General features: G+C 38.6%; 1 protein-coding gene across 1 annotated transcript in view; it reads right to left on the reverse strand.

Annotated features, from left to right (window-relative positions):
• The window catches only part of hcn2 (hyperpolarization activated cyclic nucleotide gated potassium and sodium channel 2), a 46315-nt gene continuing 26124 nt past the window's right edge, over window positions 1–20191 (reverse strand). Inside the window, exons 5-8 of the mRNA XM_014471180.2 lie at window positions 16372–16518; window positions 14962–15202; window positions 9959–10123; window positions 1–5378 (exon numbers count right to left, since the gene is read on the reverse strand). Of these exons, the coding sequence (XP_014326666.1) occupies window positions 4414–5378; window positions 9959–10123; window positions 14962–15202; window positions 16372–16518 (1518 nt within the window). The 3' untranslated portion in view covers window positions 1–4413. The remainder of the gene's footprint in view (window positions 5379–9958; window positions 10124–14961; window positions 15203–16371; window positions 16519–20191) is intronic.

The raw sequence follows: 20191 nt of genomic DNA on the forward strand, positions 1-20191 counted from the left end.
GGAGATATAGGTACATAAAGTTTGATTTTGAATAAGTACAAAATTGCATTATGTATTTTTTTGACAGATGTTATTGGTCAATATGAGGAATTCAGTGTTCACTGATCATAAAAAATCTAAATGGATGGAAAGGTTTATATTAATATTTTAAAGGTGAAAGTTGGAATTTATGATTTTAAAAAAGTAGAAATACTCAGAATCATGCAACAAAGTCCACAGCTCTGCAAATGCAGATGTCAAAATGCTACTGCAGCCATGTGTGAAAGTGTGCATAACACATATGTTATCTGTACTGATGCCCTGTGGGTCAAACAGCTGAGTTTCTGTAACATTTACATAACACTAAATATGTTTGCAAAGTTGCAAAAAGAGAAAAAGGATATTGAACAAAACATTTCCAAAATTTTGGGGGAAATCCGAGAGTCAGTGCGCCAAAGAAGTTTCTAAACTGAACTGAGGTACGAAAACCAGACAGATAAATAACTTTTACACAAACTCCTGGTGGGAATGCAAACAAGTATAGAAAACAAGGTCATACATCTTTTGTCATGTCAACTCATTTCCTTTTGATTTAATTTTTAAGATTGGTCAGTTCGTCCAGATCATAATATGCTTTCTGTCAGAGTAAAACAATAATTATTTCAACATGTCCTTTTTTAATAGGTCTACAATAATAGTGAACCAGGTTACATAAATAAATAGTCTCGTTTACATGATGCAAGCTATGTTTACACATAGGAATAACCATATTAGTCAAGTTATTCATAGTAAGGATGGTGGTCTAAACTGAGTTATCTGCTTACAAAAAGGAACAACGAACACAAAATTTTCAGTAAAGTTTCAAAAACCAGTGTAAGGTTAAAATGTTACATCTCCACAGACAAATCAAACGTATAGTTGAGTATCATCTGCATAAGATTACCACTCAGTCTTTATTATTGCTTGTTGTCACAAATGTCACATTCATAGGAATTGACTGGATTCATTTAATGTTCTGATATCTGATCTGTCAGGCGAGTTTTGTGTACAAAAGCTGCATCATTTGTAGCTTTGCTTTAATTCTAAACTGATGGGTTTCATGAAAATTATTGTGTTTTTATTGGTCAAAAAATACATACAATATCCGGAGCTCTGTGATGGTTCTCTGAAGTTACATCCACTGGCCACTTCATTAGGTACACCAGGCTAGTTCTAGTTCCAGCCCTGTTTTGCCTTCAGATCTGTCTTAATTCTTTAGTAGCATAGATTCAACCAGGTGTCAGGAACATCTCTCCAAGGTCTTGGTACATTTTGGAATGACAGATCAAAAGTTGCTGCAGATTTGTTGGCTGAACATTTAGTTAAAATGTCCCAATCCACTACATCTCAAATGTGTTCACTGCAGTGAACAGTGTCTGAGAAATGAGTTTGAGATTGAGCTTTATGACATGGTACAGAAGATGGCTACACTGCCACCATAAGGGAAAGAGGTGGTTAGTGACACTACTCGGGGGGGATTGTGGTGTTCTACAATGCTCAATTGGCACTAAGTTGTCCAAAATGTGCCAAGAAAACATACGCACCAGTTGCAACCTTAAAAGTTGAGTTTCTTCTACACAACTAGACTAGTCACTGGAAATCCCAAAGATAGTTGTGAGTGAAAGTCCCTGTAGATCATCAGTTTCTGGCCTATCTGGCACCAACATCTATGGTAAATCCAAAGTTATTTAAACCCTCTCCCCCTTTGCAAGTTATTGGTTTGAACTCAAGTCGTATTGAAGCCAACTAGATTTCTAATTGCATTGAAATGCTGCCAAGTCTTTGCCTGACTTATTTATGTAAGAAAGCAACTGAACAGATGTGCCCAAAAAGGTGCTCAGTGAATGTATACATGAACTACTATTGCTATATGGTAAGTCCTGTTTTAGTTTTTTTTTCCTGCACCATTGCTCTTGTCTTGGTTATGGGTCCAAAACTAATTTGGTCACTAACTGCGTCTTCTATCCCAGGACCATGGCCCCCGGACACAGTATAAAATGAGCACAATTCTCATAACAAGCCTGTATTAATTACTTTGGAGTACCCAAATGAGTTCCTGTGGGCATAATTTAATCACAAGACAAAAAAACACAATAGATCTAAAAAAAACAAAAAAACAACTTTAAAACCATCTACTTTTTTTGTCCAATTTGAAACTCCCAAGGTGGATGACTGTGCAAGAACACAGACTAAACAGGACGCAAATGCAAAATGATCATAGGAGAGGAACTCATTATTGGCACAGTATAATAAAATCCAGCTGAAGGATGATAATAACGGACCCAAACAGGCCTGAGGGATTCCATTTTCCACTCTCATTACCCTGTAATGATTCAGCCAATCGTGAGCTGAGGTGAATAGAATGTCAGGTCCAGGAGAAAAGGGTCTTCTTCCTAATGCTTTTGGACACAAATCAGTGGCATTCGATGATTTCTTACCGAGGCATCAATGACAGAGGCACACTGCAATATACGTCCTGTGAAGGATCGGCGCTGTCCTTGGCTGTTTATCTAAATTGTGGCGGTAACAGGAGATTCATTATTTGTCAGAATTGACTTTGGCATAGAGATGCATCGCCTAAACGGCCACTAAAGGCAAGTGAAAACTCAGTATTAGAAAAGAATGAATACATTGCAATAATAGGGGCCTGAGTTTACAATTGAACTTGTAATAAGTTTCTAGTTTGTAGATGGCAGTGAATCACAGTTCAAGTCTGGGCAATAAGAACTGCTTCCTGGGATGCATTTGAGTCTGATTAGTCGGTGCAGAGGCCCAAAGCAAACTTTGTTTAACGTTTTGGATACATCCAGCAGATATAAGCATGTTTCTTCGTTGTCAATAATTATTTTCTCACCATGGCTAGTAAGTTACAGTTTAATATATATATTTTTTTTATTAAAAAAAAAAAAAAAGATCAGCCAGTTGTTGAACTTTGCATAATTTACATTTTTGGCTACTAGTAGGAATTTCCATGTGGTTGAAAAGTTGTTGTTGAACCATTAAATGTTTCTTTAAAAACAAAACAGAAAGGTGCATAGTGGTGTAGGGTTGAAAACTCACCCTCGTTAGATTTATGAACCATAAAGTGAACAAACATGGGGATAACTAGAGCACAAATCAATTATTTGGGAAAAAACCCACATTCATCCCACCACTGTAATTTCAGTATGGATTATGACATCCCCCATGATCTTAACTGAATAGTTTGGTTCTGTCATAGTGGGGTTACATGAAGAGTTTAAGAGTAGTCTTTACCTTATCAAAACAATTATACCATGTGATAATTGATATGATGACATCATATCACTCCAGATTAAGCCCACACCATAACATTAAAGAGTTGTACCAGTACCAGTATGTACAGCGTTGCACCCAGTTAGCATTATTACTCGGGATGCCAGCAGTACAAAGGATTCAGAAAACCATAGTACGATTGAAACTGATGGTGTCAAATATTTACGCACTAATTTTATAGACTGATAAGAAACTCCGCAGAGACGATGTGACACCTGTGGCTGTAGGTTTGCAAGAAAACAAAAATCATATTTGATGAGAATTATTGATGAGTACTAAATGCACAGCAGGATTATCACTGCCTACTGAAATTGAGATTTTACCCGACTCAGCAACCTTCTAACAGTCATGGAGGGTCTGGAGGCCATAAGTCAGTCTCAATCTGGTGTGAATGGAGCCTAAGGAACAGTTCTTCCCGTGTATGGTTACTTCTTCAATCTAAATTTCCTCTGATAGCCATCTACTGAAAACCAAACTATGCTTTTAAGAGTCTTGGGAGTTTTGTGTATTACATTTTCTCTGCTAGTAGAAATGCCGGTAAAATTATAATTTTCTTAATACTGTCAACAGTCCAATCATAATATTTTATCTGAAGTATGGCTTTTATCGTTGTCGTAAGGTAGTCAAAATCTGTCTCTTTTTTTTTGTTATTTTTGCTTCCCAATAAGTCGATAAGATATCTTGAAAGGAAGCAAAAAAGTTTAACAGTTTAAAAGGAGCTCTGGCACATTACGAAGTTACAGTAAATAATTGCAAATTAAGTTCCAACGTCTGATATCTAAAGCAGTTCCCTGAATAACAGTTTTAAACCATCTGACCTCAGGTGTACATTGTATGAGAAGAATGGGAGGACACTGAAGAATATATTGTTAGCTATGATGTGAAATATGCTACTTTACTTTTACTTATCTGTGCAACTACACCTGTGAGTAGAAACATCTCAGTGTTGTAGAATCAAATGTCATTAGATTCATATATTTTGGATGCTGCCTGCTCGCTCAACATTCATACATTCAGATAGTCAAACTTGGAAAAAGAGGAACATGTTCCTGTGATCGTGGTCCTCGTTCAGTCACTCCCACTAGAACAGTTTGATTAAGATCACAAGTTTGAGGATAGCCTAGATCTCACCTTCATGTGGTCTGTCTCTGGAAGGCTTGCTATTGAGTCCTTTTTAGGTGGTAGTGTGTCCCCCTGACCTGTTCCCATGCTACCCACTGCCACCCCTGCTGCAAAACCATGCACAGAACCAGGCAAAGATGCTACAGGGAAGGCCCCCACTGACATTTGGTGGGGGAGTACCACCCTATGAGGTACTGCACTCCGAATGCTTGAGGGGCCTATTGGCGTCTGAGGGGGTCCAATAGAAGTGGAAGAAACTTGTATTGACTGGGGTGGACTGGGGACAGCTGGTTGCACCCCCTCATGAGGCAGTGAGGGTTGAGATGCTGACAGGGCCCTGACATCTTGGCTCAGGCTGCCCAGGTGCAAAGAATGGGTGCTCTTATGCATGTTGGGCCGGTGTGCAGGACTGGATATGTGCTGCTGAACTAGAGATAGCTGGGAGCCTGATATCGGACCAGTCAGCGCACTGGATCCGTACTGGAATGATCGTCCTCCAGCAGCCAGTGGACTCTGAATAGGGGGACTGGCCAAGACTGGAGCAAAGGCACCGGAGGCAAGGAGTTGTGACTGGAGTGGAGAAGCAGAGACTGGGCTGGATACACTCTGCATCACCTGGAATCTCCTCACCATCCTAGGAGACTGCAAGGGCCCTGCTCCCACTGAGTTTCCTTGCATGGGGTTACAAAAATTCATCGCCACAGCTTGCTGCAGGGTGGCGATTGCTGAGTCTCGAGGCTGAGTGGAGGAACCAGGAGGAGAAAAGATCCCGCCGGGGAGCGGAGGGGTCAAGGACATTGCCCGTGGCCGTGGTACATCCACTTGCTGAACCATCTCCCGATCATATTTGACTATCTCCTGAATCATCTCATTCTCATGGTTGTTGAAAACACCAGAGTTGAGATCATGCTGAACTTTGTGCATCAGGATCGAGTTCTTCTTGCCTGCAAGACATGAACACAGAATATTTATGTGTAGTTGAAATTTATTCTGTGTTGCAACAGAAGAGAACATTAGCCTACATCATTGTACCATGGAAATACATTGTATGAGTGTCATGAAGGTGCAACACCAAAGTAAAGTCCATGACACAAAGCAGTTGCCATTCTAAAAGTATTTTTATAGGGCCTGGATGGAAAGATATGTGAATTTAACCTTGAAACCTTCATATCTAAAGCCCGTTTCACGTTTCTATGCTAACTGGAGCCTACTGAAATAGAAACTAAGCCCAACCCCTTTGGACATGGTGTTGGTCAGCTTCTAGATTCCTGAAGTGGCCTGATGCACAGGAAAATTTAAAGGACCAAGATAATTATGCACAGGGCAACAGATACAAAGTTAGTCATACAAAGTACAGTTGGGTGCAAAGGCATAAATTTTGAGGCAGATGGACAGCAGATTTCATTCCTTAAGTCAACCTTTGGCAACTGTTATAGTAGATGGCCTAACAGTAGCAGATATTTATAGCATCACTATAAAATTCAAGACATGCGATGCTGTGTAACAGATAGGTACAGTAGCATTGCCAACAGGGGGATGTTAAAAATGTCCTCTGAAACAGTAATAAATAAACAAAGCATGAAGTATTTATAGAGGGGGTGGAGAAAACTCAAATCAAAAGACAGCAAGAAGTCTTTTATCTTGAAGCAACCTAGGCACGCAAAGTTTGGGATCACAAATGAATGAGTATTGGATCTAAAGATCCTCTTCAGAAATTACATTAAATTACATTTAAAAAATTGTTATTGGTAAATGTTAACTTGTCTGTAGATTATATTTTTAACTAAAATTATCCCACAATAGATAAAAGTAACCAATACTTAGGCTGTTAATGCTTTCTTATATGGAAATTGGACCATTTACTTACTAATTACAGAGTCAACAAAGAGTGGGGGTAACTAGTATTTTCTACTGTCTTTTGTGGAACAGAAGCAGAACGGCACATTTGGGAACCACTAATTTAGGCTTCCACTAAACACACAAGAGTCGGTCATGAACCGTCAACAACCCAACTGGGGCCTCAATAAATGTCAAATTTAAGTTTGGTTTTGATCAAAATAAAAGCAGGTGATTGTGGAATGAGTTCCTTGCTGAGCTGTCTACAAAGCTGTACCAATTAAATTCGTGAAAGCAGGTGTGAGTTCAAGCAGAGGTTCCGACAGGGTCAAGCCGCAGCTGCGGCAATTAAGATAAAAGGATAATAGGAACTAACCAAGACACTGCCAATTTACTGAGATGTGTGTTAGAGATGAATGTGTCTGAGTTTCCTGTCAATTAACAAGTATAAAGTGTGATGGAGATGAAAAAAGAGCTTTCACTCTCTTCTTAACAAGAAGGCCAGGTGCTTAGTGAAAATTATGCTTTTAGAACTGAGGAAAGGTGGTGAGACGAAGCACTCAAACTAAACATGCTGGAGAATCAGGTTCAGATGAAAGGAAGATTTTTCATCCATCCATCTATTATGTTTCACGTAATCCAGGATTGGGTCCGAGGGGCAGCAGCCTAACCAGAAAAGTCCAGACTTCACTGTCCCAAGTAGTTTGGGGAAGCTCCTCCAGGAAAATCCCAAGGCCTTCCCAGGTCAGTCGAGAAACATAGTACCCTAGGTCTTCCTGAGGATGTCCTCCTGGTGGGACATCAGGAGGACATCCTGACCAGATACTCGAGCCACCTCTACTGGCTCTTCTTGGTGTCTCTACTCTAAGTCCCCTTCGAATATCCAAGCTCCCCACCCTGTCTTTAAGGGAGAGCCTGGACACCATGTGGAGGAAGCCACTTGTATCCACGGTCTCACTCTTTCTGTCACTACCCAGAACTTGTGACCATAGATGAAGGTGGGGATGTAGATTGGCCTGCGAATTGAGTGCTTCCCCTTTTTGGCTTAGCTCTTTCTTCACCACAACAGGACTGCACAGCGCTTGCATAACTGCAAACACCACACTAATCCATCTAACAATTCCCATACCCATCTTTTCCTCATCCGTTTCTTTCTTGTAAAATGTGGAAAGAAGGAGGGAGGGATGAATGGCTGGGACAAAGGGTGGGATTTGTGCATTTTGACTTGTTAGCCTTCTTAGCTGCATCCCAATGATTTAAAATTTGTCATATTTTAGGTACTATAAGAACATACATCAGCTAGACTTGAATTGAGTTTTGTTGTTGAGCTTCAGCAGCACATATGATGTGTTGTCAGTGGCTGTCAGCTTGGATCTCTTTGCAGAAAACGTGTTAGAAAATTGAGTAGAAAGGTTAGATATTAGCACAACATCAAGGTCAATACGCCTTGTTCTTCTCTGATCTAAATGGTTTTTGTGAGAAAAAACACTGCAAGATAGATGATGATTTTAATTCTTCGGCCTGGCATATTGCATGGACTAAAAACTGAAAATTCATGGCTTACAAATTGTCATTTTCCTAAAATAATGGGCTACGTAATTTTTGCTAAAAGTCGTTTTGGCAAAACAAATCACCCCCTTTTTTTTACTGCCTCAAGATAACTTGGGCAAGAGAATAGCTTTTAGCAAAAAATTTCTTAGGCCATTATTTTAAGAAGGTGATGAAATGTAAACTTAGTGCTACAGACTTCTCTAAAATATGGAGCGAAAGCTAAAGGAATCCATACATAGTGTACTGTCACCTATAGAAAATTGGCTACAGTGCGAATCCTGCTGTCAGACCAATACATTTTTAATCTTACACCATACAGTCATGTAAATGTATAGGTGCTACTGCATGTGGTGATATCCCTGTTTAATTGGGTCATAACTGTGACAATTCTGTTGAGCTTGAGTAAAATCTGCAAATCATATGTGAAATATATATGTTGCAGCCAAGTGACAGCACTCATGCCACATTTTCTTAATATTTTAAAAGGTTTCTGGCAGCCTGCCTTATAGCTGGAGGTCAAATTATGTAAGCTATAGTAAAAGATGAAGAGGTTATGCAGAAGTGTTACTTGGTTAATGCTGTGTATCACTATATGCCATTGAAATGCAAGGTTGATGTGCAAAGGTGTGATAAAAAAGCAGCTTTTCTCCAGGCTATTGTGATAGTATGTCTGTTCATACACCCTAGAAAACTAAAATTAAAAAGAAAATGTAGTCCTTTGCCTGCAAAGGCCCTCTGCTGAGGAGTGATGAAATACAATTAGTTACACAGTGCTTTGTGAGTATGACTGTGAAAAGCGCTCTATAAATAAAGCACTCTTTCATGCCACAGTTGATTAAAACTAGGATTATGACTCTTTTGAATGAGTTGGTTTGACAAAGCTGCCTCATTTCTAGAATTTAATGGAAACCTACAGTGTAACGCAATCTTTGAATCACTGCTTTCGCGACAACACTTTCTCGTCAAGTTTTCCGCCACTGTAAAATAGTTTCTTCAGCTCAGCCTGCAGCTTATGAGTGAGTGTTTCTGATACACGTCTGGTAGCCATTAAAATAGAAGGACACATATTGCATCAGCAATATATCAGACAGTCACCCCTTTAGACAAACCCTTAATTTATCTTTATTTAAAGATACTGTTGATGAAACAAAAAGGAAAAGCACGTGTGACTACTGATTAACTCGCAAAATGCATGTGTGGAGCCTAGAAGAGCTGTTTGTCTGCTGGTTATGCCTTGAAACAGTCTTTCCCCAAATAAGTGAGCTGTCAAACTGATGGGGTACTCATGCACAAAATTTGGCTGCTATGGCAACACCTGACAGGTGGTGGCTACGGAGCTTTTGGTACACATGTCAAATGTGGTCATGCGACAAACAGCAGCACAGCTGACCTCCAGAAGGTGGTGGGCAGACGTTGTTCACATTGTGAAGAAAAATAACAACAGAGTGTCAGAGTGTGTGTGTGTGCGGGTAGGCGTGTGTGTGTTTTAACTTTAGAGGGCAATATTCCCTGAAAGCATTGAGACATGACAACATAAACAAAGAATGTTTAAGTGTCACTTCCCGCAATGCTGTCACAGTTGTGAGACAGACCAGTGTTTTTGAAACAGACATCTCATAAATAAAAAATACCTTTTTTTCCCCATCACTGCATTTTATGAATCAATCTTATGAGATCAACTTACTTGTTCTTTTTATATTTGTGTAAAAGAATTGTTGACCAAAAGTTTGTTTGAGCAGACACATTCAGAGACAACTACACTTAATGCATCTAACAACTACCAAAAAATAGCTGGTATCATGAACTCAGATCTAAATATTAATGTAAACTCACCAAATCAGCCTAGTATCATTTTAAAATTGGTTCCAAAGTAAAGCATTTCTTGTCAAAGGAAGAGACAGAAAAACTGCTACTCACTTTTATTTTCCCATTAGATTATTGTAGAGTTGTTTTTTCATTACATACATTTTAGCATTGTCAATATGAGGTGCATAATCATATATTTTTTAAAATAGTTTTAAAGCCTTGAACTCACACTTCTTTACTAAACAACCTTATGTATTGTAATTACTGCTGACAAAAATGAATGCTAAAGTCTTCCACTGCTTCTGTTCGTCCAACAACATGATGGTCTTACCTATCCTGTCCAGTCGGTCGATGGCAACTGTCTCAAAGGCCCTCCTCATCATGGGATACTCTTCCAGCACTTCATTGAAATTGTCCACTGAGAGAGAGTACAGGCGGCAGTAGGTGTCAGCTCGAACACTGGCTGTCCTTCTGCCTCGGGTCAGCAGACAGATCTCTGGAGGGGAGAAAAAGGAAGTATAAAGGCATGACTAGAAACCAGAAAATTGCAGACTGACAGACTTTAGGCCGTCAGGAAGTGAGAAGGGCTCCAAAAGTGAAGCGCCGCATTGAAACAAATGCTAACCTTTTTTCCCCGCTGAAGAAGAATGAAGGGAGTGCATAAATATGTGATCCAAATCGCAGTGATTTTCCGTTGCAGGAATTATGCATAATTAGTTTGACCAACTAACAAAAATGTGTGTTTGCACTGCACTGACAGCTGTGTTAAGGATGCACTATATTTAGAGATGTGCAGCTAAGCTTCATTACTTCACTTGTTCCTCCTCCTTTCCTTCAGTATTTCTTTTTTACCCGTAGCTCTACTTTTTTTGAGGGCTGGGGCTGACTGTTGTCTTGACAACCACATGCCCTCCTTTTCCCTCGCCTTTAAAGGTCGACCTCCTCTGACTCTCAGCGGAAAAGGGAGAGAATAACAAATCAGAAGAATACTCCATTAAGAAACTAAATAAAGGTTCTGCACTAAAATAAACTGTGAGTGCCTGAGGAATTTTTACATCATTTTATAAACACAACCCTACTCACCATAAGCAATCGGGTGATTATTCTAACAATAATCTGTCTCTTAGAGGTTTGTTTGTTCTTTTGGAAAATGTGTGTTGTCTCTCAACAGATGAGGAGTTTGAGAAAGTTTCATATTACAGTAAAGTGTTTTAGTAAAACATTTAACAATAACTATGTCTTACACTGTAACTATATAACCATTGCATTGCCTTTACACTGTACCTCATGTTAAAGCATAAATAAATTTTGGAAAAAAAAAAAAACAATAACTATGTCTGAGAAAAACAGCACCAAATTCATACCAACATGGCCTCCGCTCTGAGACGCTGAGAGGTTGACTGACAAATGTCAGCCAAGTTTAAAAATGTCTCTAACTGATCCAGCTTTTAACCAAATTAATCACACTTACAAACATGCCTGCATATTTATGAACCAATACACAGGTCATTAGGAAACTTGAGGTTAAGTACTTTGCCTAGCGGGACACGTTGACATGTGGCAGGACTCAGGAGCAAGCTGGAATCAAACCCACAGCTTTCAAACACTACTCTTCCCACTGATCCACAGTCACCCTAGTAAGGCCAAAACACTGAGCAATAATCTAATATTATTTATTTGTGAGTAACTCCTCCATCTTCTGCTGAGTAAAACTACATTTTAGATTCACTTATTGCTGAATAAATCAAATGAATTCTCTGCAGACCAACCAACTGATCAAACTTTACAAATTATAGCACACATTTCTCTGATGGGAGCAAATGAGTTTCTTCAAAATCAGTCAGATGCACAGCTAGCTCATGTGTTTGGTTGGCTAAAGCAAAGTTAAATTAAAATTTGAGAACTTTTGCTGGCTATAAGCGTTCAGTCCTTTGCTTCATGGAGCTCAAACTTTTTGAGCTACCAGAAAAATCTGGACTGATAACCTTGGAAAAAATATCAGCCCAATTCAACCTGACAACAATTAGTAAATTCACAGTCATTTAATCTCAGGTTGTTATGCAAAATTTATAAAATTAAATTTAATTCAGTTTGTTTATATAGTACTAATCCACAACAGATGTCGCCTCGAGGCACTTTACAAAAAAATGATTTCAGTGCACTCATACATACATTTCAAATTGATCTTAGTTATCAATCAGTACAGGAAGCTCAGCTAACTATTCAAAATAGTTTAACATTTTTCTATCCACAGAAAGCACATGTAATTAAAAACATAATCATTATGGCTCATTTCATTCAATTGATAAAATGATAAAAAACGTTAATTTAAAATTGCAATCAAAAATGTTTCATCTTAGATTGTCTTATAAGAGTGAATTTTCACATAAATGACATGTATAATGCAAATAAATACACTTTTTATACGTGATAGAGTTTACACAAGTATCTGTTCTCATTTACTATCATTTTAAAAAAAACAACACGATACCTTATTTAAATATTTTGTATTTTTAAGAAATGGTCACGTACCTAATCTCCTTTTTTTGTCTTTTGAAACAAAAGTGATTTATCTGCACTTTAATACCAAAATGCAACAGTGTTTGGATGTGAAACAAAATATACTTATACAACAAGTTTGTCAAATGAGAAAAAGTAGGACACCCTGCCCCTTACTTGCTAGTGTGGTAGCGCTTTGGTTGAAATTACTTTAATGAGACGCTTCCTGTGACAATCTACCTGTCTCTGAACTTGCTTGGACGGCCACATCCAGATGTGTTGGCAATTGATTTGAATGCCATCCATTCGTGGAATATTTTTTCCAAATATTCTCTTGAGAGCTCTTTAAAATCTATCCCACACTCACAAGCTGTTGAAATCTGCTGCCCAAGGGCCTCAGAGAGCTTTTTCAATCTCACCATAGCGTTCCCCGTCACGTCAACAGCCAGGAGCATAGACAGACCACCTCTGAAATGCAGAGTAACAATGTTCTAAACATGTACTCCTCATGTGATATGCCTGTGTATAAATTGAGCCATATTTAGTGGGAATAAATGTGTACAATTTACTCTACTCAATAAAGATGCAGAAAGATCACTTTGGATGTTACCCAGGTTATATTGTAGCACAATGGCTACAGATAAATCTCAGCATATTTTCAGTTAGGTTGCTGATTTGCCCCATTTGCTATATTTTGCATGACATGCGCTAATAAGAACCTTTTGAAGATTTCAGGGACACAATAGTGAGAACGTTTTGGCGCTCCACTTTCTGTGCGAGTTACTGTTCGCAAACTGACCAAGACATCATTTCATAAACCCTCACCTGGGATCTGTGTGGTTTCTCATAACGCACACATTTGCATATTACCAGCATCATTAGTGGCCAGTGGGCAGTGCATTGAAAGGATAATAACGCTAATGAAACCACCAGGGCTGAATAAATTGTTCATACCACCAGCTGGCCAGTTGTAGTTCATGGTGCCATCCTTAAAGATGACAATGAATGCAGAGAAATACTGGAAATTCAGAGCGAATGTTAGCAGGAACATGAATTTTCATGAGCACATCTTGGACCCATTACCTTTATTCCTTTACAAGAGGCTCTATGTTTTGTTTTGTTTTTGTTTTGTAGACCAAAGCATTCAGAAAACAATATTATATATATATATATATATTTTATTATTTATATATAGAAAAGCAAAATGTATGATATATACATTAAAGCCTAACCCCAACCCTCAACAATGCATTATCTTTATGTAGTCATGACAGGTAAACATAATATATAGCATACTGGGAACTAAGAAAGCAAAAGTTCTACTAAAGATACTTGAATCCAGAGTTAATGGGTAGCTCTGATATTTTGCAGAACAATTGCAGCAGCTATTTTGGGACCTTTTAGTGTAAAGGATTTATAGCTGGAGTTATTTGTAGCATATGGAGATGTCCAATTAGTGGTTACAGATTTTGATATGGCCCATATGGGCTGTTGAACAGGGAGGCGTTAGAAACAAAGGGTGGTGGTGGGGTGGGTGGTACAAAATAATACAACTTCACCTGCACACATTTTCTATTGCTTTTTAGTATGTGTAGAGTTTGAAGAGTTGTTAATACGAAGGTATTGTTGTTGTGGTTCATTCTGTCCACAACAGAGCAACCTCCTTGATCCGATCTTATTGACGTGTTAGGATGACCAAGACAAGGTGGCCAGTCTGTCGCAGGGCAACACAGAAACAAACAGGACAAACAACCACGCATACACACTCACACCTAGGGAGAATTTAGAGAGCCCAATTAACCTGACAGTCATGTTTTTGGGAGGAAGCCGGACACGGAGAGAACACATGCATGCCAGAAAGACCCCGGGCCGGGAATTGAACCCAGGACCTTCTTGCTGCAAGGCAACAGTGCTACCTACTGCGCCACTGTGCACTGCGCCCAAGTCAAAGTCCAAATCTAGAATCTGCTAAGATTTAAAGATGGAGCTGTACAGATACTCTACATCCAATCTGGTTGAGCTTCAGTGATTTTGCTAAGGTGTTTCTGCAAAAAATTTAGTACTTAGCAAAAGACTTGGATTAAAAGGCGGCAACTCTAAAACATCAATATTATTTAGTAATATTTTGTCATAAGAAACTTCTTAGTAAGCTTATAAAATTACTTAAATCTAAATCTGGTGATTTGACTGAATTTAGACTTAACTAACTCTCCCACCTACTTTCCATAATCTACTGGTATCTACTGGTAATAGAGGACACAAGTTACATTGTAGCATTAAACTCACCATTTATGCACACTTCCACAAAGTGATTTAACCCTAAATAGTACATGGTGATCCTGCTGTCCCTCCAATCCACGGATAAATGTGACGTCTTCTTTGTTGACAGGCACAGATTAAACTCCTTTTATCAGACTTTACACATGGCTCCATAGACACAGTTCTTCTAAGCTAATTAGTTATTATTAATTGGATGTGTGTGCACAAGAGCATGCTGTGCACTTGGGTTAATGCAACAGTGCTAAGGGCATCTTTCACATCAGTGAACTCTGATCTGCTGCAGTAAGGATCCAATGTTAACAATTCAGCACACAGAGTTTAACTACAGGGTGTTAAAAAAAAGTACATGTGACCATCGGTTTAGAGCATGTGCATGTTGGGTAAAGTTAGGGAAGAATTATTTAATAAGAAATCAGCTGGAGAAGGCTAATGTACTAGCATTTCAAAATTACAGGGTATTGTTTTGTTTCATAACAAAGTACGGAAGTATCAATTTTAGGTGCAGAGAATTCAGAAAACATGTCACAGCAACAATGATGCGATAAAGTGACGTACCGCCAAAGTAGGAGCCGTCCATGAGCTTCATGCCGATGCTTCCTTTGGTCAGGACGCTCACCACCCCGTGCTGAATGAAATACATCTTCTTGCCAATGGTGCCTTCTCTGATGATGTAGTCTCCTGGCTGGAAGACTTCAAACCTCAGCTTGGTCAGCATGGCTGTCACAAAGTTCGGGTCGGCGTTGGCAAACAGCGGCATGGAGGCCACCAGCTTACGGCAATTGAAGTTGACAATTTCCTAAAAGGTGAAGACGGAGAAACTGAGACCACAAGGCATGTCTAAAAGTGCAGCAAAACCTAAACGGTGCCTTTATTGAATAACAATTAATTATCTAATACGTTAAACCACAATTGATCCAAATTAGATCTACCTGGTACATTTCAACTGTCTCCAACATTCATTTCAGCTAAGCAGAAAAAAAAACCCTATTCCTTTTATGAAAATTCAAGTCACACATGCCTTCTGCATGCCTTTGTATACATAAAAAGAGGAATATTTACAGACTTACACAAACAGAAAAATATATCTTGTCTCCAGCTTAGTCTTTTTAATAAAGATGCCAGAGAAGTGGGCAACTTTCTTTAGCTGTATGGTGCTCCACCTGTTGCTGTGCATTGCTTACCAGCTGGCTTAAAATACCCAGAAGCTGCTTACAAGCTTTTATTTTGAAATGAAAGAATTCACATCCTGTTCTGCATTTTTATTTTGTTTCAGATCAACTTGATCTTTGAATGGGGTTTTGGAAAAAAAACAAAAAACAAAATAAAAACAAGAGTGACAGATTGTCTCACAGATAAAAACAACCATTATTAGGTCCACATTTATCAAAGTTTATGCCAGGAATCATAATTTGGCCATTTCTGGTTGACTAGGGTTGACGTCGGGCATATTGCAAACTCCTTCTGTAAACCTTACATATTTAATGCCAAACATTATGCCAGTGTGAAGCAAGTTATACAAACTTCTCTTGGGGTGAAAAAAGTAAATCTTATTTAGTTTTAATTAAATGCCTGGAAACTGCGGCCAAATAACAGCTGAAATCCAAACACTTTTGGTTTCATTACCTTCTAAGACAATAGCAATGAATATTCAGCTTATTATCTTTCATCTATAGAGATTTAAAGTTTGTTTGAGCTATTCTGGTCTTGTGGCTGAAAAACATTTTTTTTTGGATATCTGGGAACAGACAACTAAAAAATGTCTGTTCCCAGACAGTATGATAACTTAATCATACGAATGCATGATTAAGTTACTGACAGGTATTTATTTAAAGATTAGTTACTGTGGAAATTCATTCACATATGACAGAAGGCTACAAATAAAACAATCTCAGTAGTCCAGTAATCAGAAAGGAGGAAGGTGTGTAATAATTGTAGATATAGAGATGAATTGGAGTATTCTCATACTTCTCTCAGAGGCTCATTTAGCTCCTCCAGGATGCTCTCCTCGTCGAACATCTTCCCTTGGTATCTGTGCTCGTAGTAATCATGGATTTTCTGTCGGAAGTCAGCCGGCAGTTTGTGGAAGGACATGTACTGCTCCACTTGCTTGTACTAGAAGATGGTGAGAGTCGGGGGAGATTGAAAAGAGGAAAAACAGATGGTTGGATCAATGTGAACAGGAATTAGAGGCACAACTGTTAACAGTTTGAGAGGTTTATCTGGCATTACGGCCATTTTGCCTCAATAAGTACGAGGACTTATTACCTTCATTTGCTTAAAGATTACTTATTATTGTTTGTGGTGTTTGGAAGAATAAACATGGGTTCTGTTGATTACCAATCAATTAAACTAAATAAAAAGGAGTATTTTTTTTTCAAACTACTTATTTTAATACAGTACTTTTGTTTATGCTAACATGATCACTTTAAGCTGAAAATGAATGAAGTAAACAAATACATAAAAATAAATAAGTAAATAAACCTTGGCAATTTTGTTGAGGTTTGGATTTCTAAATTAAGTTGTTATGATTTGTGGGTTCATGGTCAAGTTGGTTAATTAGCTAATCAGCCTTCATGCAATTATCTCTACGCAACTTCAACTTCAAACCATGCAGCCTGTGCTCAAACACAACATTATACATCTACACTCATCAGCTCTTGCTGTGCAATGTCAGCATCAGAAATGACAATTTTTTGAACATAAGATAGAAATGTCCTAATGTTATGTTTTATTTTCTGATTTAGAACTGGGAAATCTGAATTTCCAATGGACTGAACCATTGTCACCGTATGATCAGTTTGTGGCATTTTTACGAAAAGCATGTCACAGACATTTACTGAAAATTGAGTAGATCATGAAATAGATTCCTCTCCCCTTAAAAAAATAACTACAAACTACACTTTTCCCTTATTGATGAGTACAATTTCCTGCTCACATGAGGGCCACATGACCCAGATGTGTTATGGAGAGAAGCTATAATAAAAGTGTTAAGGAATCACGACAGCGCTGTGAAGCCCCTGAGAATTTATTCTGCTAGCTTGTGTTTAGAGCAATCAGCTGTGAGCTGTGACTGTACATGGTAATCACAGACAACCTCACAATTTCTCTGGATGGCGGTGACATGCACAAGTTCTTCTTTTTTACAGAACAAATGCACATTAAAATATAATGACAATCCTTCTTTTCATACATGCAAACAATCTATGATGGGATTTATTTAATCGCTATTGGTAAGGTTGTTTTTCCTGTGTGTGTCACAAGGGTGCCCCTCGCCCTCAACCCAACGGCTGCTGGAGATAGGACCCAGAACCTGAAACTTTGCAAGAATAATCATGGTTGGATGGATGGATGAACAGAAAGTTATTATCCTGATTAATATATTGATGTCCATATAAAAATGAAGATACGTCTTATTTATGCTGGAGTTGAAAAATGCATCATATATATACAGTACAGACCAAAAGTTTGGACACACCTTTTAATTCAATGAGTTTCCTTTGTTTTCATGACTATTGACATTGTAGATTCACACTGAAGGCATCAAAACTATGAATAACACATGTGGAAATATGCACTAAACAAAAAAGTGTAAAACAACTGAAAATACCCCTTATATTCTAGTTTCTTCAAAGTAGCAACCTTTTGCTGTGATTACTGCTTTGCACACACTGCATTTTCTTGATGAGCTTCAAGAGGTCGTCACCTGAAATGGTTTTCACTTCATAGGTGCCCTGTCAGGTTAATAAGTGGGATTTCTTGCCTTATAAATAGTCATGAAAATAAAGAAAACCCATTGAATTAGAAGGTGTGTCCAAACTTTTGGTCTGTACTGTATACATATATATATATACATATATATAGATATATATATATATATATATATATATATATATATATATATATATATATATAACGACATAACCAAGTTGCAGGCATAGTGTACAGACACATCTGTGCAGAATATGGACTGGAAACCCCGAGATCAAAGTGGGAAACACCCCCAAAGGTGGCGGAGAACGCCAGAGCTAAGATCCTGTGGGACTTCCAGATCCAGACAGACAAAATGGTAATGGCGAACCAACCAGACATTGTCGTAGTGGATAAACAACAGAGGAAAGCTGTTGTGATAGATGTAGCAATACCAAGTGACTGCAACATCAGGAAAAAGGAGCACGAGAAACTAGAGAAATACCAGGGCCTCAGGGAGGAACTGGAGAGGGCCTGGAAGGTGAAGACCACAGTGGTGCCTGTGGTCATCGGGGCCCTCGGGGCAGTCACCCCCAAACTGGACCAATGGCTACAACAGATCCCAGGAACAACATCAGACATCTCAGTCCAGAAATGTGCAGTCCTTGGCACAGCCAAGATACTGCGCAGAACCCTCAAGCTCCCAGGCCTCTGGTAGAGGACCCGAGCTCAGAGGATAAGAACCACCCGCGGTGGGTGAGAAGGGAATTTTTTATATATATATATATATATATATATATATATATAGTCATGCAAAAGTATTAATTTCACTTGAACTCAGCGGCTGGCTCCAGGACCCTGCAGTGAACAAATCTCAGTGGAGGGTCAAATTAAACCCAATGGATCACATACTGACCACTGTTACTTTCATCCGCATCAAACGGTACCTTAATGTCTAGCTCTCCTAACTGACCATATCACATTTCAAGCCTGAATACTTTCTGGAAATGGGCTGCTGCTTAATCTACTCTGAGGCTTCCTACATCAGGGGAAAACTGCTTGGTGTCATTTGGGGGGAAGAATTGTGTCATTCCTGCTTGTTCTTGGCATACAAATGGCTCCAAGATATGCTTTATTTATAGCAGGAGTGTGTGTGTGTGTGTGTGTGGGTGTGTGTGTGCGTGTGTGTTGTCCTTGCAGTTTTATGTGTTCCACCTTCTAGTAAATCCAAGAAAGCATGAAATATTATTGTGGTTCACATATCACAAAAATGTGTGTTTATGAAATGTGACTGCATGATATACAACAGCAACAACTGAAGCTGGCTGGAACATGTTCAGCTGTGCTACACTGTAAAGAAAAAAAAACGTCTCTAATTTACGGTAAAATATCAGCAGCTATGGTTGCAGAAATGTTACCGTATAAATACAGTAAAATCCATATTTATATGGTAAAATTCCGCTGCTGGTATTTTACCATAAATGAGACTTTTTTTTTACAGTGCAATGTAGAAAACTCACTAGCTGAATATTCATAAAAATGCCTCACATAAGGAAGCAAAAGTCAAGATTTACATTCTTCTTGCCAGAACCTCTGTTCGAGAATATTAGAGAAACTATTAGCTGAAATGAGGTGACAATCTGTACAATAGATTCATATGACCCTAAAGTGTGAGTTGTTTTAAATGTTACATAAAGTTTATCTCTCTCTCTGTGTCTGGTGTGTGAAGCAATGTGAGTCCACCAGATTAGCCACAAATCACAATAACAAGATATTTAAAAAAATCTTATGTTTTTTTAAAATTATTTTAGAAAAGATAACATTACAAAATCAGAGGAGAGTTACAGCGGTCTCGGTGTGTGAGTGTGTGTTTGTGTATGAGGTGGTGGTGGGGTCCTTTCCCCTTAAACACAACAGTCATTGACACATGCACTCAGTCTTGAACCAGAGATTAGAAAATTACATTTATCCACACTGCAAGGTGACATATGATTTAGAGAATCAAATGGAGACTTGATCCCTGTGTTCAAATCACAATATCCTTATTATAGCACCGACTCAGAAAGACATTGATTTTCTTTCTCTGTAGGAACAGCTT

The sequence above is a fragment of the Xiphophorus maculatus genome, chromosome 9 (genome assembly GCF_002775205.1).
Source record: "Xiphophorus maculatus strain JP 163 A chromosome 9, X_maculatus-5.0-male, whole genome shotgun sequence".
Lineage (NCBI taxonomy): Eukaryota > Metazoa > Chordata > Actinopteri > Cyprinodontiformes > Poeciliidae > Xiphophorus > Xiphophorus maculatus.